Source organism: Leuresthes tenuis, unplaced genomic scaffold (genome assembly GCF_036924035.1).
Source record: "Leuresthes tenuis unplaced genomic scaffold, fLeuTen1.0.hap1 SCAF_4, whole genome shotgun sequence".
Taxonomy (NCBI): domain Eukaryota; kingdom Metazoa; phylum Chordata; class Actinopteri; order Atheriniformes; family Atherinopsidae; genus Leuresthes; species Leuresthes tenuis.
The window spans coordinates 33526542-33543540 of NW_027325358.1; the positions used below are offsets into that span (position 1 = coordinate 33526542).

The 16999-nt window shown below is 43.1% G+C and overlaps 1 protein-coding gene across 2 annotated transcripts in view; it reads right to left on the reverse strand.

The window, feature by feature from the left end:
- Positions 1 to 16999, reverse strand: part of LOC140304771 (sarcoplasmic/endoplasmic reticulum calcium ATPase 2) — a 78020-nt gene that overhangs the window by 32180 nt on the left and 28841 nt on the right. For both annotated transcript variants that reach the window (XM_072383537.1, XM_072383538.1), the window contains 2 exons: positions 1487 to 1653; positions 121 to 276 (listed from right to left, as the gene is read on the reverse strand). In XM_072383537.1, the coding sequence (XP_072239638.1) occupies positions 121 to 276; positions 1487 to 1653 (323 nt within the window). The remainder of the gene's footprint in view (positions 1 to 120; positions 277 to 1486; positions 1654 to 16999) is intronic.

The window sequence follows — 16999 nt, forward strand, 5'->3', positions numbered from 1 at the left end:
CAAAACATGCATGTAACAACATGTATTTTACAGACTAGTTTTATCTTAAAGGTCAGAACTGACTACAAATCTGAAGTTGGAGTGGAAAGTAACATGGAGCATAAATACAGAGATTCTTGCCTTAGACAGCTGTTCTCCAAACTGGTCAAGTTTCTGTTGAAGTGGGGTCCTTTCAGGATCAGTGGAGGCCATTTGATCTCGAATTTTCCCAATCTCTGTCTGCACACCTGTTGCTACGACAACCCCGATGGCTCGACCTGCTGCAATGTTAGTACCCTGGAAAGAAAATCAGAGTTTAATATATTCTCTTCATATCACTGTGGGACATCACATTATAATAATAGTTATAGTAATAGTCATATAACTGCACAAAGACCGCTTGCAGGCCTGGGGTCTGTCAGAGAGATGGTTTGAAATAAAAAATCTAAAAAAAATAAAAAATTGATAATATACACAAACACACACTAATACCGTGGATGCCTTATCCACTTGCACACACTCTTTCTTCTGCATTTTGGCTTAGCTTTTATTGACTAAATCATGAGACACTCATCTGAGGTTGTTTTTAACTTAATTCTAAGATCAGGTCCAGAATTTTATTGTCCAAAAGATTTAAACCTTAAGAACACTGTAAGGGTGTGCGCTTTTTTGTCACATCTGTATATTATACCACTACAACATTTTCCAGAGCTGCAGAGTTTACTCTTCTGGCGCTCAGAGAAAGCTGCCTCATTATGTCGGCAATTATCACAAGCTACTGTGAAAGAATGACTCAAGTTTGTAGGTCCAATTAAATCAACCACTTCTATATAAAGGGTTGTCATTTAAACAAAGATTTGGGGCAGCAGCAAATCTTATGTGGGAATAGTCAAAACAAACTGAAAAGTGTGAGCTTATGATTAAGAAAGAATATGTAATTCAACATAACAGAAGGGCATCTAGAAGCTGACAATCACAAGCTTCTCAAACCCCAGCTGGTCGAGGCAGATGGCCACCCTTCCTGAGTCTGATTCTGCCAGAGGTTTCTTCCTATTAAAAGGGAGTCGTTCCTTTCCACAGTCGCCACAGGCATGCTCAGGACAGGAGATTGGACTGAAGACAAGTTTCGGTGCAATCTGTTGGTTTCCTTAGCTAGGATATTGCTTTTTGAATTGGCTCTATATTAATTAATTGGATTATTTTGAAATTAATTAATTGGATTTCATTGGATTATAACTACAATGAATTGAATTCCAATTGGCTTGAATTGGACTATATTATTTAAGTGCCTTGAGATGACAATTGTTGTAATTTGGCGCTATATGAATAAAACTGAATTTAATTTAATTGAATTGGTTCTGTGAAATTAAACAATTAGTTGTCAGTGTAGTAGTACTAGTCATCTTCATGTCTTTGTGTTTGGTCTTTTGTGACTAAATGTGAGCAAGGAAACATGTTCAGAAGTGAGTCCTAAAAATAAAAGACAAACATGGTGCTTGAGACTCACTGAGAAAAGCATGTTCTTCTTGTCTTGGTTAACAGCTCTGGGATCTGGTACAGGGTCTGTGTGTTTGAGGACTGACACAGACTCCCCCGTCAAAATGGACTGATCCACCCTGAGGGTGGTGGATCGGATGGATGTCAACCTGATGTCAGCTGGGACCTTATCACCAACTTGCGGTTTGGGGTAAGAGAAAAAAAAAAATCACTTTCATCGCTGAACCTAGATTAGGAAAATTATCATATTCCCGTCTGTGAATCTAATCCCCTCCACCACATCAAATAAGTACGTAACAGATACAGTAAAAACAAACAAATGTTTTTACAATGCAGAGGTATATACTTATTCATAACAACATACACCAATCAGCCACAACATTAAAATTAGTAAAGTGTGTCACACTGCTCATATTGTTAGAATGCAATGTTTTATATGGAGATCAGTTGTTACACTTGCCTTTTACCTAAATGATTTTGCAGACCAGTCGTAGGAATGGTGTAAAGAACTTCCCAGACAGCAGTCTGATAACCTCTGTGGGGTGAAAGCTGAGTCTGCGCAAACCTCAACCTACAATCAAAGGATCTATCCCTAACATCCTGGTACCATCCACTCCAGTACACCCACAGATGTACATTCCAAAATCAGATGAGTCCACGTTTCAGCTGCATTTGGGATAAACTGGTTCTACCTCCCAAGTATAAAAAGTGTCCATGGCATGATGATCACACTGCTGTAGAGATATATATTGAACATTTGAAGGATTTATGTTACCATCAAGGTGATGTCTTTTCTTGAGAAGTCTGGTTATTTCAAGAGAACAATAACAGATCCAAATTTGCCTTAAGAGCATAGCTTTGTAAGATGTGACTGGCGTGCCTGCAGTCCAGATCTATCTCCTATTGAAAATGTTTTGTTTTCTAAATTTGTAATTTGTATCCTGAGTTCTGAGATTATTTAAAAGAATGACAGAAGATGAGTTTATATATTTTAAATACAATAGCTGGTCAGTACAAACCCTGAAAATAATTTCCTCTGTACTTTTGTTTGTTAGATAAATATTTAACTTCTGAAACAATTTCAGATTTGTGGCATTTTAGAAAACTCACATATTTCCTGGAAATAGGGTTTGTAAACTGCATGTCCTCAATAAAAACGTAGCCATAATACAAGCCAAAACCAAGCTCATAGTTAACAGAGACAATGAAATATCTGAAATATCTAAAATATCTGAGACAATGATAAGCCATGCTAAAACAAAACTGTTCTGCTTCATGCAAATAAGAATCAACTGCTATAGATGAATGGTTAGCATTCTGTCTTTCAGAAGAGCAGAGCTGTTTGTAAGTGTTTATATACACGAGTAAACATGCAGAGAGAATTATGGAAAAATTGCACAGAAAAATTTGACTTCTGGATCTTTTCATCAGTACAACAACTTTGTGAATAAAGGCTATTTGTTCTAACGATATTCATTAAATCACTTGAAATACAACAAATATAGAAACGGACAGTGGTACAAAGAGAAATGATGCATCATAATCTTAAGGAAGTAATTACTTCAAATTCCACTTTATTATTTCCTCAGAAAAACAAAAAATATTCATAAAGCAAGCTTACAGTTAATAAGGTGGAACATAACGTAATTGTCATGGGCAAAAACTAAACAAATAACTTATTTTATTGATTATAAGGCTCAAGAATGATACAAGAATAAACTCTTTGCGTCTTTGGGCGAACGAAAAATCTAATATAGATGTCCGATCTAGTAAATAAAAAGTAAAAAATCTTCAAAAAAAGCCTGATATAGTGATATAGTGGTCACACATGACAAACTGTCATAGTATATGTTTTAAAGGAGAACATAAACAATGTGAGCTCCTTTAAGAACTTTGTTTTTAACTTAGATAACACCGTAAACTAAATTCTCTTTTACCATAAAAAAGCACATTTTCTAAAATGAACGCTGGGTGGATGGGGTATAATCAGCTCATGTCTTATACCAGAAGGTTGTGTTAAAAAGCATAAATCAGGTATGGGATGTAAGCATGGTGTGGTATGATAGACTACCATGAGAATTATGAGTTAACATGACAGCAGGATTTCCTTCAGCAAGTACAGAAAATGAGAGAAATAGAGCTCCTTAACTCAACCATGTTAAGAACTCATTTGTTCGTATTGTAGCTTACTTAAAGATGTAGGAATTGTATAATAGTGTTACTTTTGTTTAATCACATCTTACCAGTGGTTGGGTATTAAGTGAAATATAGAAAACTATGAGTTATTGCACTGCATGTATATTTCTTTACATACTGTTAGTCATTCTTTCACTATGACTGTGGAGTACCGTATGTTCCGCACCATAAGGCGCACCTAAAGGCCTTACATTTTCACAAAAAACGACCGTGCGTCATATAATCCTGTGCGCTTTATGTGTGCACCAAATTCCAAAATCTGTCACGGATACCGCCATTTTGAATTTACCACGGGGAGTGCCGAGCATTCATCGGGGCATTGGTCCCCCTCCGCATCACTCACCGCTCTCCCTTCGTGCCGCTCACCACCACGTTCACTTTTGCTGTGCCTCTTCGCTCTCTTACATTGGAAAAGAATGGCAACTGGCCACTTCCGTCGCTCGCTTTGCATTCGGAGTGAATCCAGGGTTAGGCGGATCCCAGCCATTCACTCTGAATGGGGCGAAGATTGTCTCCAGCTCGTACTTGGCAATTGAATCGTGTCATCATTAATGCTTTTGCCCATGTCCCAGTGAGTGCCTGTTCTTCAGTCTGAGATGGGTGATGCAGACGATATGTAGTTTATAAGTTTATAAGTGTAAAAACGACCGACGATGTTGTCCTTGACCGTTGGACCATTTCTCGCTGACACAGGGACGTAATACATACACTACGTGTGCTGGCAGCGATAAACCAATCAGAGAACATTAGGTAATACATACGCCTTATAATCAGGTGCGCCTTATGTATGGGTTAGGTACAGAAATGGACCCCATAATTGAGGGTGCGCTTTATAATCAGGTGAGCCTTATAGTGCGCAAAATAATAATAAAGAAAATTGTGAGTTATTGCACTGCATGTTTATTTCTTTACATACTGTTAGTCATTCTTTTACTATGACTGTGGAGTAATCTGCATGTGCACACCACCTGAGTCCAAGACATATTGTATATCAGTGCCCTGATATTCACAACAGAATCCTTTCCGTTTTCTTGCAGTGCCGACTGAGGGCCTGAAGGTCATGGGTATTCAAAACTTGTTTTCAGGTCCAGGTAGTGATGGGGATGCTGTAGTGACTCGAAGACTATCGGCAGATTCAAACATAGGGCACCTCTAATCGAGCAAACAATATAGTAAGATTATAATTCCGCCAATAACTATAGTTTAAATAGATATACTTTCGGGTAAAACAAAAACAAAACACTGGAGTACAGTGAAGAAAGTCAAGAAAGCCTTACGGATTAAATCGACAAGTGTTTTGACAGGATCGTCATGGGGGAAATTAACCAAACCCAGTCTGCTAGAAAAACGGCTTCAACCTCCAAAAGAAGTCGCAACGAAGAGTCACCCAGTGCGACATGTCCAGCTTGTAATGATTCGACTGACATTTTTTTGACAGACACTGGCTGCAGAAAGCGCAACCCTCAGAGGATCGGTGAAATCACTCAATGAAGGAATGAGCCGAATTACTGATGAAAACAAAAGAATGAAGGAATCAATTATTGATCTCCAGGCTAGCAGTATGAGGGACAACCTGGTGTTTTCTGAATCCCAGGCAAACGGGGATCCTGAACAAACAATAAAAAACTTTATCCAAATACATCTGAAACTTCCAGGATATGCAGTGAAGAACATCACCTTTCACTGAGTCCACCGCCTGGGAGGGAAGAGACCTGATGCCCACAGACCAAGACTTATTGTGGCCAAATTCGAACACTACAAACAGAAAGTTCATGTGAGGGGCCGAAGCAGGAGGCTGAGAAGACTTCAGTGTCAACAACCAGTTTCCCAAACAAATCCTGGAAAGACACAGGGTCCTGTTCCCCATCCGGAGAAAGTTCATGGAAGGAGGCTCCCGAGCTGTCATTGCGGTGGATAAATTATTCATCAATGGGCAGCTGTACCGTGACCAGGACACCACTCCTTGGCTCTGATGACTCCAGGTGATCTGAATTCGTTAACTTTTATAAATCATATCACTGTAGATGATACATATGTAACTCTGAAATAGTCTACATAATTTACAGTAATCTGTAAAGGCAAAAAAGATAGCTCACTGCCAGTCTCACTAGCATAGAGGGTTATGCAGGTCACATTTGTTTATTTGGGTTTGTTTTGTGTTTTTTCTCTAGCTCACTCTTCCACTCTTTTGTACTGTTCTTCTCTTCTGTCTCTCTTCCCCAACCTGCTGCGTTTCCACCTTAATATGTAATGCTAACATGCACAGCGCACATAGAGATTTGAGCAGTTCACACTCAAATACCACGCTTACACAGCATCGACAGCAACAACGCATGCACTCACGAACAGAAGCACAATCAATTGCATGTTCATGCAAGCATCTATGCACATGAGATGCTTTTAGCAAGCATCCAGCACTCACTGCGTTAGTCTGAGCATGTCCACTCTAAGGTTTATTTCATGGAATGTGCATGGAGCTGGGTCCAGGGAGAACAGATAAAAAATCTCCAATAAATTGAAGGATCTACAGGCAGACATTGTTTTATTACTGGAGATTAATTTATCAAAGACTGCAGTTGATGTTCTCACCACAGTACAGTTTCCTCATGTGTACTCAGCCTGTTACAACTCCAGACAAAGAGGTGTAGCCATTCTGATAAGTAGAAGAGTAAATTTCATGGTAAACAACACAGTTATAGATCCAGAAGGTAAATTTATAATACTTAACTTATCTATCCAAAATATGAATTTATGCATTGCTAATATATATGGTCCAAATGTTGATGACCCCTCATTTTTTCACTCCTTTTTCACTTCACTCTCTCTGATCACTCAGATAACACACAACGCAGTTGAGTGATATTTCAGACATCAAAATCCACCCCATCAGTGATCACGCTTCAGTTTCTATCACACTGAAGAATAACAGAGTTACACCACCACCTAGGAATTGGGAGATTTAATACAACATAACTAAAACACCCTGATTTTATTATTTTTTTCAAAAGGGAATGGTCAGTATATCTAGAAAATAATGACCTGACAGGAATGTCAGCTTGTATTCTCTGGGAAGCAGGAAAAGCAGTTATTAGAGGCAAAATAATGTATTTTTCATCAAATAAGAAAAAGAGGGAAAATTCAAGAATATCAGAATAAGAACTCAGGACTAAATCATTCGAAATTGCTTACAGTGCCTGAGGAAGAGGAACACATACTGAATGAATTAAGAAAAGCTAAGCTTGAACTAAATGTAATTATTGATAAGCAAACAGTTCCTGATACAAAGACTTTTTCTGGAGAACTTCGAGCATGGCAATAAATCTGGAAGGTTCCTAGCCAACCAACAATAGATGAAACAAAGAGTAAACCGCAATCACCATATGTGACCGCAGGTGTAATTTCAGTTCAATAATTATACGACCATTACTCCGTCCATGCAGGACTGTCCAACAAGATGGGGCTCCAAACAGAAAATGATGGACCGAGTCTTGGAGCAAATCCTCGCTATACAAAGAGTACTGGATGATCGGCGGCATCAGCATCTCATCCCCAGCTGGCAGGACATTGCAGTTTTGGAGTCGGTGAACGCGGCATTAAAACCAGCAGCTGAATTTACCGATCTACTGTCTGGCGAGACCTCGAGCGAGTCTCTTCCATCAAACCAGTTCTGAAACTCCTCACTGAGGATGTTTTAAAACCATCTGACAAGGACACCACTCTGACCTCGAACATTAAGCAGAAGACGTGCAGTGTTCTCGAGGAGAAGTACAGACCAGCTGCTCTTCAAAAAACCTTGGCAAAGTTCTGCTTGCTGGACCCAATATATCGGGCCAATAGTTTTCATGATGATGCGGAGGAGGAGACAATGTGCGCGCTGATTGAGGAGATATTAAACATCGAAGATGGAGAGAGCGGTGCCAGTGTGTCAGCTGCTGCCCAGCCAGAGTCCTTGGCGCAGGCATCGGTGCCACCAGTCATTAGTGGCAAAAAAAGAACACTCAGAGACCTGCTGAAGTCATGGACAAGCATGTCAGCAACAGTCCCGAAGAGAGCCAGAGCCAACCTGGAGCTCACTCGCTACCTGCAGGAGGAACCCATCGACCCTAATGAAACCCCCCTGGCATGGTGCAAGTACGTGTATTTGTGCAACTAGCCCACCATCTGAGAGGGTTTTAAGTGTCGCTGGAAATGTTGTCACCCCTCTCAGATCCTCTCTCAAACCGCATAAGGTTAACATGCTGGTTTTCCTGGCGCGTAACAAGGACATGACCGAGCTATAAATAATTGTCCTTTTTGTGTGTGTGAATGTGAAATTATGGTGCCTGGTATATCTAATTTTGTATACTTAGTTTAAAAAAAAAAAACGGGCAATGTCTTTTTTATTTCACTGAGATGCTGCAGTGAAATTTATATTTAAAAGTTCAGCCTTCTCCTGAATTTTGTTTTTAAGTTCAATCAGTCGGAGAACCAACTTGCATTTCGCATCTGTGTCATTACCTACCTGCATTCAATAAAATAAAAAGTGTAATAAAATTGCCATGTCTTTTTTTTATAACCTTTTTTAAATGTGTAAGTGACATGTTTCAGATTAAATATTGCAATGGGTTTAGTAATTTAGTAATTAACCAACGAATTTGCTAGATAAAAAAAAAAAAGATGGTGCAATAATATCGCATACCACGGATATTGAGCCACAATCATCACTCTAGATGCAGAAAAAGCATTTGATCGAGTTAACTGGAAATATTTATTTGCAGCATTAAACAAATTCGGGTTTGGGTCATACTTCATCAACTGGATAAGGATATTATATAGCTCCCCAAATGCATGTGTCAGGACAAATGATCAAATTTCTCCAAGCTTCAGTCTGCAGAGGTACAAGACAAGGGTGCCCACTTTTCCCCTCACTTTTTGCTATTTTCATTGAACCTTTAGCAGATGCTATCAGACAAGATAGAAATATTAAAGGCATCCAACCCAAAAATATTGAGCATGAAATAAGTCTTTATGCTGATAATGTATTACTTTTCCTCAAAGGCATCACTCACACGATCATCGGAACACACACATATGATAAAATTTACACATGCTTATAGCGCCACCTACTGGTAGCCAAATAAGTCACTTATAACTTCTCCATACATTGTCCGATCTTCACCTAACTTCATAGGCTGCACTTGGGCTCCACCAAGAACGCATAAATATGACCAAATTTTCACAAGCTTATAGCACCACCTACTGGTGGCCAAATAAGTCACTTATAACTTCTCCATACATTATCCAATCTTCAGCAAACTTCATAGGCTGGACTTAGGCTCCACCCAGAACGCATACATATGACCAAACTTACACATGCTTATAGCACCACCTGCTGGTGTCCATAAACGTCACTTTTTGTGTCCGGCGGTATTACGCCTGACTTGGATTCTCACATCCTGCTCTACACTTGACGGACGGTTGTGCTATGCAATGCGCATCGGACGGAGTCCAGCGCATACCCCGACGTGCGCACGTGTTCGGGCCTGATCAACGCAGCTTGCAGCTTTAGTTTCATTTGATGCACACATATCACAACATGGGATTGGCAGCAATAAATTCTAGAATATCAACAACTTAAGTCTATAATAACTAAGAAATATATCCTCCACCAACCAGACTTACAACTCCACATTAAGGTAACAGAGTTTTTAAGCATCTGCACCCCAAAACTGCTATAAAAAATATTGAAATTATTATCTAAGATAGATGACACAATTTCTCTACCATCCTCAAAATGGATCCATCAGTTCTAATCATAACTTCTGGCCACAAATATGTTTGAACACCTTCAGAATGACTAGAAATCTTAATTTGCAGCTCATACAATACAAAATTCTTCACAGAACACATACAGGACAAAGGATGTTCAGGATGGGTCTTACACACTCAAACATCTGCACACATTGCACACCTGCAACACACCTGATGATTATACACACGCTTTGTGGTTTTGTGCCTGTCCAAAAGTTCTGGCTTGAAGTCTGTGACGACCTATCAACATGGCTTAAGTGTAGCATTCCTGTATGCCAAACACTGTGCATACTGTGTGACTTAGATGACATCAACATGGAAATTAACTCAGCACACCTGGTCCTCACAGCGTTATGTATCGCAAAGAAAACTATTCTCATGAACTGGAAAGCGAAGAACAATCTGTGTATAAACCATCCATCCATCCATTTTCTATACCGTCAATCCGTCGGTCGGGTAGCAGGTGGGCTGGAGCCTATCCCAGAAGTCATCAGGCGAAAGGCGGGGTACACCCTGGACAGGTCGCCAGTCCATCACCTGGAACCTGGAACCCTCTCGCTGTGAGGCGACGGTGCTAACCACCAAACCACCATGCAGCCCTGTGTATTAGCCAGTTTATAAATTTTCTTTTAGATTATACTAGCATGGAAACAATGTCTGCCTGTGCCTGGGGGGGTCTGGGTTGCCCTGGGCACGCCAAGGTGTGGGTGGGTGTTTGTCTGTTTTTTTTCTTTGTTTTTTTTCTTCCTTTTATTTATTTGTAGGGGCCCTCTGGGGTGGGGTGGGTGGGTGCCTTCTGGGTGCACAGTAGCTCCCCGAATACGGTCCCTGCAGGCCCCAGACCTGGTGGACATCAGGCCTTCCTGCCCTGTGGCAGGTCCCAGGAAACAGGGGTGCCTATTGCAGCCAGTCTCTGGCTGACCTCTCCGGGGGAGCTTCTCTCCCCTGGTCTATATCTCATACCCCTCTCTCTTCTGGCTCCCGTCCAGGGATCACACATAGGGTTTTGGGGGCGTTTGTTTTCTGTGGATGGTGTGAAGTGGATGGGGCCACGTTGGTGGTCTCTTTTGCTGCACTCTGCAGCCCCCCGCCCCTGTTTTAATTACACCTTAGACATTACCACTTATCAGACGCGCGTACACACACACACACATTTGGTCTAGTGGTATCTAGTGGGCGGGGCTCTTTGAGTATGTAGGCTGCCCAGAGGGCCACGCTCCCAGTTCTACAAGGTTGCCTGCCCCTCAATTTTAATCGCTCACTATTAGAAACTATTGAAGAGCCAGAGGGGCGAGGGTTGGGGTCTTCCCACAACCTTGTTGCCTGGTTGCTGCCTGGGGCGGGAGGGGCCGGGAGGAGGAGTTGTTCTGCTGGTTCGGAGTCTGTGGTGGCTGGGGGGCTGCTAGCCCCCGGATGTGAGTTGAGGGAGGGGGGACACGTGCGGATGTATGTGATGTGCGAGTGTGTGTATTTACTTATTTAATTTTTTACTATTATTATTTTTTATTTGTTTATTATTATTATTATTACTTATTTATTTTCTTATCTGATATTAGTGAAGAATGGGCCAAGGTCTGGGACTTGCTGTCCTCTGGCCTGCTTGTGTTGTTCCTGATGTGGAACATCTGTTTGGCATAAACAGTATTCAGATTACAATTCTGCTGCCATAATGCTGGACAGGACAATGGGGAAAAAAAGACTGCTGGAACGTTGTCTTGAATGTTTTCCACTTGCAAATAATCTTTCTCACTGTATAATGACGATGCTCCTAACTGTTTGTAATCTATGGTCTAATACATCCCAATACATAAAACCTAAGAAAATAAAAGAGAGTATACTTTCCTCTTTACATGACTTTAATCAATACAAGCCCTAACTACACAAGTTACCAAATCAACAATGCACATGCATAACTAAACAATGAGTCACATAAAACACATCCACTAGATAAGTGTCACTGAGTTCCCATGCTCTTAAAAACAAATAATTCTACTACAGACAGAAGGCACTAACACAAAAACACATACATTCATACAGTAATAACCCCATTTCATTTCTCTGAGCAGCCTGAAATATCCATGGGTATCAGGAGAATTCAATTCAGTTTTCTTGCTGGGCTAAGACAATTTCATGTCTCTATATGGATGCAGCTGCCCAAAATGTGTTTGCCTAAATAGAAACTACATCTGACTTTTTTAGACCAAAAAAACACAGGCCAGTAAGATGGGGATCTGTCTCTCTAGTTTTTCTACAGTAGAGAAACTCAGGCAAATTATGGAAAAACGGCTAAAAACACACTGAAAAGCATGTCAGAAACCATACAACCCTAAACTCCAAGTGCTCTCTCCAAGAGCCATATCACTGAAAACATATGCCATATGCTGGAAGTCACATATCAAATGCTCTCAAACACTCTATTACACTAATGCAAAGACAGTGGTGCATAAAAACACTTGAAAAAAGATTTGTGCCAAAGGCCATCAACTACAATCACATATATGTCCTTCAGACTAGCCTAGTCTGTATTAATATCTACAGCATAACATACAAAGTTCTTTACTTTAAGATGCAATTCAATCAAATATTTCCCATGAGGGCTGTTTGGTCTTCTTGCCAGGTTTCCATGATGGCAGAGCCAGCAGGCATGCAGACTGCAATGTTTCCCAGGAATGGCTAAACAGAGATCCTCCAATGTCATTCCAACCATGTCTAAACAACCATGTAATGGAAAAGTGTGCATTATTATGCAGATTTTTCCACTATAGCACAGAAAACACTTAATGAGACAGCAAATAAAGACATTTATGCATGTAAAAATACTTCCTGAAAAACGCATGAAAAAAGCCTGATATACTGTCATAGTATATGGTTTAAAGAAGAACATAAGCAATGTGAGCTCCTTTAAGAACCTTGTTTTTAACTTGGATAACATCGTAAGCTAAATTCTCTTTTACCATAACAAAGCACATTTTCTAAAATGGACGCTTGGTGGAAAATACAGAAAATTTAGAGAAATACATAGAGTGCTCCTTAACTCAACCAGAGAAACCATGTTAAGAACTCATTTGTGTACCTTACTTAAAGATGTAGGAATTGTGTAATAGTGTTACTTTTTTAAAAATCACATCTTACCACTGGTTGGGTATTAAGTGAAATAAAGAAAATTGTGAGTTATTGCACTGCATGTTTATTTCTTTACATACTGTTAGTCATTCTTTTACTATGACTGTGGAGTAATCTACATGTGCACACTACCTGAGTCCAAGACATATTGTATATCAGTGCACTGATATTCCCGTTTACTCGCAGTGCCGACTGAGGGCCTCAAGGTCATGACTATTCAAAACTTGTTTTCAGTTTTTATTATTTAGAAACTCAAACTTAAAGAGGTTGTTAGTAGTGAGATGTTACACAGGGATATATATATATGTTATATGGAATAATGTTTGGCTTCACTCCAGACCATCTCTGACGCTCCTGCTAAGTATTCTCGAACCCATCTTTTCCAGAATAAGTCCGACATGTATTGCACCTGCTTCCATCACCATCGAGCATACTCATCAGCCTCCTGAAAGTTTCCTGATGGTAAGGGTACTCATGGTACTGTTTTCAGCAACGACAGGTGGTTTGGCGTGCTTCCAGGTCATTAGGATCTGTTGATGCTTTGGTAATTGGCCGGCTGTTGATTATGGATTCCACTTCACAAAGAACTGTGTATAGACCTTGTAGCAGTCTCACGGATACTCAAGTGGGGAGAAGACCCATTAACATTCCTTTTGCCTGTGTATGCTGTTTCAAAGATACAGGAGGGAGGTCTCCACCTCCAGTAAGAAACAGACACCACCGTATTTACAGTCACCTTTGTCTTAGAAAGAGGATTTGAGAAACTTTCCCACACAACATTTCCCCTTTTGGTCATGATATAGCTGGGAAAGATTAACACTTTTTTGCAAACTAATGAGCTGGCCTGGAATACACAAAGAACCCTCTTTGATACAGACTAACCAAATGGTGCTTCCTCCTTATCTATACTTGCAAATCAAAAGTGACACCTATTTACCTTAACCCCACGGACAAGATACGGGCCTGTAAAAAATTCCATTCATCATTCCTTGGAAAATAACAACTTTCTTCAGAGCCATCCTCAACCAGATTATTAGAACAACACTAAGCATGTTTTATACCGTCATACAAATTGATTAAAATTGTCACTGACATCTCAAGCTTCGGTTAGCACCATCGCCTCACAGCAAAGGGGTTCAATTCCCAGCTGGGGCTTTTCTGTATGGAGTTTGCATGTTCTCCCCATGTATGCGCTGTCACAGTTCAGTCATCCAACCATCAGTAATTTTCCATTGATCCTGCTTCTGCCCCACTCAGCCTGTCAGCCACACACACCTCATCAGTTCACTCCACTCACCTGTGCACACAGCTTCCTCTCATCACATGCAATCGGCCCAGCATATAGTCACCAGCTCCACACTCAATCCTTTGCCAGATTGTTCTTTGCCATGCAAGTCTTTCCAGCGTTCTCCTGCCAGCCTTCCCGGTACCGACCTCGCCTGTCCCTCATTCCCTGCTTCGTCTGCCTCCTGGTAATTTGACCCAGCCTGGCTGATGCATGCGCCAGATGAGCTGCAGAGGCCAGCGCTAATGCCTTTGCAGCCCTCTCCGCCCAGTTGCAACAGCTGATGTCCACTCGCCCTCCTGCAGTTCCAGTCCCCACACCGGAAACTCCTGCTCAAGCTCTGCCACAGCCCAGAATTATCTCCGAGCCCAGAGTGGGAACCCCTGAGCAATATGATGGAAATCCTGAACTAGAGAGAGCGCCGCCATAAGGGGAATCTGTGTATGTACTGTGGACAAGCTGGACATTTTATCTCCCGCTGCCCGTTAAAAGACAGGGCTCACCAGTGAGTGAGGAAGTCCTGGTGAGTCACATGGCAGCAAAGTCTTCCTCCTCAAGCTTACACTCCCTGTTCCAAGTCAAGCTTCTCCTTCCTGGTGGTGCACACACCCTGCCCGCTTTTATAGACTCTGGTGCAGATGCCAACATTATGGCCGAGAGCTTAGCCATACACTTGACACCCCAATTCCTGCCAAAGCTCTTGATGGCCATCTTCTGGAGACTGTTACTCACCAGACTTCTCCTGTCCACATGCTACTTTCCAGTAACCACCACGAGACCATCCAACATTGCACTGATCTTAGGCTACCCTTGGCTTCGACACAGCCCCCACATCGACTGGGCCACAGGGGCCATCCTCGGTTGGAAGAACTCCTGCCACCAGGTCTGCCTTAAAGAGGCCTCTGTACCTTAGCAGACAACGCACTCCAGTTCCTGCCCTGACCTGTCCAGAGTTCCTGCCGAGTACCATGACTTCCGGGAGGTGTTCAGTAAGACTAAGGCGACTTCATTGCCCCCTCATCAGCCTTATGACTGTTTCATTGACCTGATGCCTGGCACTTCACCTCCCAAGGGGCGTTTGTACTCCCTGTCTGGTCCTGAACGGGAGTTCATGGAGTCTTACATCAATGACTCCCTGGCTGCCAGTATTATCCGACCTTCGTCGTCTCCTGCTGGGGCAGGATTTTTCTTTGTAGAGAAGAGGGACAAGACCCTGCACCCCTGCATTGATTACAGGGGACTTAATGACATCACTATAAAGAACCGGTACCCTCTTCCTCTCATCTCCTCAGCCTCTGAATTGCTTCAAGGAGCCATGATCTTCACCAAGCTCGACCTCCGTAATGCCTACCACCTTGTCCGCATCCGAGAGGGGGATGAATGGAAGACTGCTTTTAACACGCCCACCGGACATTATGAATACTTGGTGATGCCATTCGGCCTCACCAATGCCCCGGCAGTTTTCCAGGCCTTGGTCAGTGACCAGAAGATCCACCCATGTGCCTTTTTCTCTTGGCATCTTTCCCCAGCCGAGAAAAATTATGACATTGGTAACCAGGTACTCCTAGCTGTTGAACTGGCCCTGGAGGAGTGGCGGCACTGGCTGGAGGGAATCAAGCAGCCCTTCCTGGTTTGGATGGACCACAAGAACCTGGAGTATATTCAAACCACAAAGAGACTCAACTCTCGACAGGCATGATGGGCCCTCTTCTTCACCAGGTTCAATTTCCCCCCGTCTCCTACAGACCCGGCTCCCGCAACATCAAACCTAACGATCTGTCACGTCAGTTCCAGAGGGAGGATGATGGCACCAGTGCTCCTGACACCATCCTTCCGTCCCCGTGTGTTGTGGCATCCCTGACTTGGGAAATTGAGGAGAAAGTGAGAGCTGCCACAGAGGGTCAGCCTGGTCCAAGTGCCTGCCCTACTGGTTGCTTATTCGTGCCTGCAGCTCTGAGGTCGGATGTACTCCAGTGGGCCCATGGTTCTAAGTTGACCTGCCATCCTGGGATCCAGAGAACCCGGGATGTCCTTCTACAACGTTCCTGGTGGGCCACGTTACAGGAGGACACTCGGGACTATGTCAAAACCTGCCAGACCTGCAACCAGAATAAACCATCGTGTCAAGCACCATCCGGTCTCCTGCAGCCTCTCCCAGTGCCACATCGCCCCTGGTCCCACATTTCAGTGGAGTTTGTGACAGGCCTGCCACCATCAAATGAGAAGATGGCTATTCTTACCATTGTGGACCGCTTCTCTAAGATGGCCCACTTTGTGTCCTTGCCTAAGCCCCCGTCAGCTAAAGAGACAGCCCAGCTGCTCCTCAACCACGTCTTTCGCTTTCATGGGATTCCTGTTGACGTGGTCTCAGACAGAGGGCCCCAGTTTTCATCAGTGTTCTGGCGGGAGTTCTGCAGCCTCTTGGGAACCACCACCAGTTTGTCATCCGGGTACCACCCGCAATCCAATGGCCAGACTGAGAGGAAGAATCAAGAAATGGAGACGGCCCTCCGGTGTATGGTGTCACAGAACCCATCCTCTTGGTCCCAGCATCTGTTGTGGGTGGAATATGCCCACAACACCAGTTTGTCTCCTTTCCAGTGTGCCTACGGTTACCAGCCTCCTCTCTTCCCAGCCCTGGAAGGGGAGGCCTCTTGCCCTTCAGTTCAAGCCTTCATCCGTCGCTGTCGTCGGACCTGGAGCCATGCTAGGGCCTCCCTCCTGAAGGCGGCAGACCAATACTCCGCAGCAGCCAACCGTCGTCGCTCTCAAGCTCCACAATACCAGGTGGGCCAGAAGGTTTGGCTCTCCACCCGTGACCTTCCTCTGCATGTGGAATCCAACAAGCTGGCTCCGAAATTTGTCAGGCCATTCGGCATCGAGAAGGTCATCAACCCTGTGGCAGTCCGGCTCAAGCTCCCTTGGTCTATGTGGGTGCACCCGACATTCCATGTGTCCGAGGTCAAGCCCTCCCTCACCAACATCGGCAGGGGCCCTCGCCATAGGACACCTGCTGCTGGCCCTTCCACTGCCCCGGACCAGTGGGAGGACTCCCTGTCTGAGGAGGAGGCAGTGGACCCGCCGGCGAACTCGCCTTCCTCACAACCTGAGGATGGGGAGTTCTCGGGT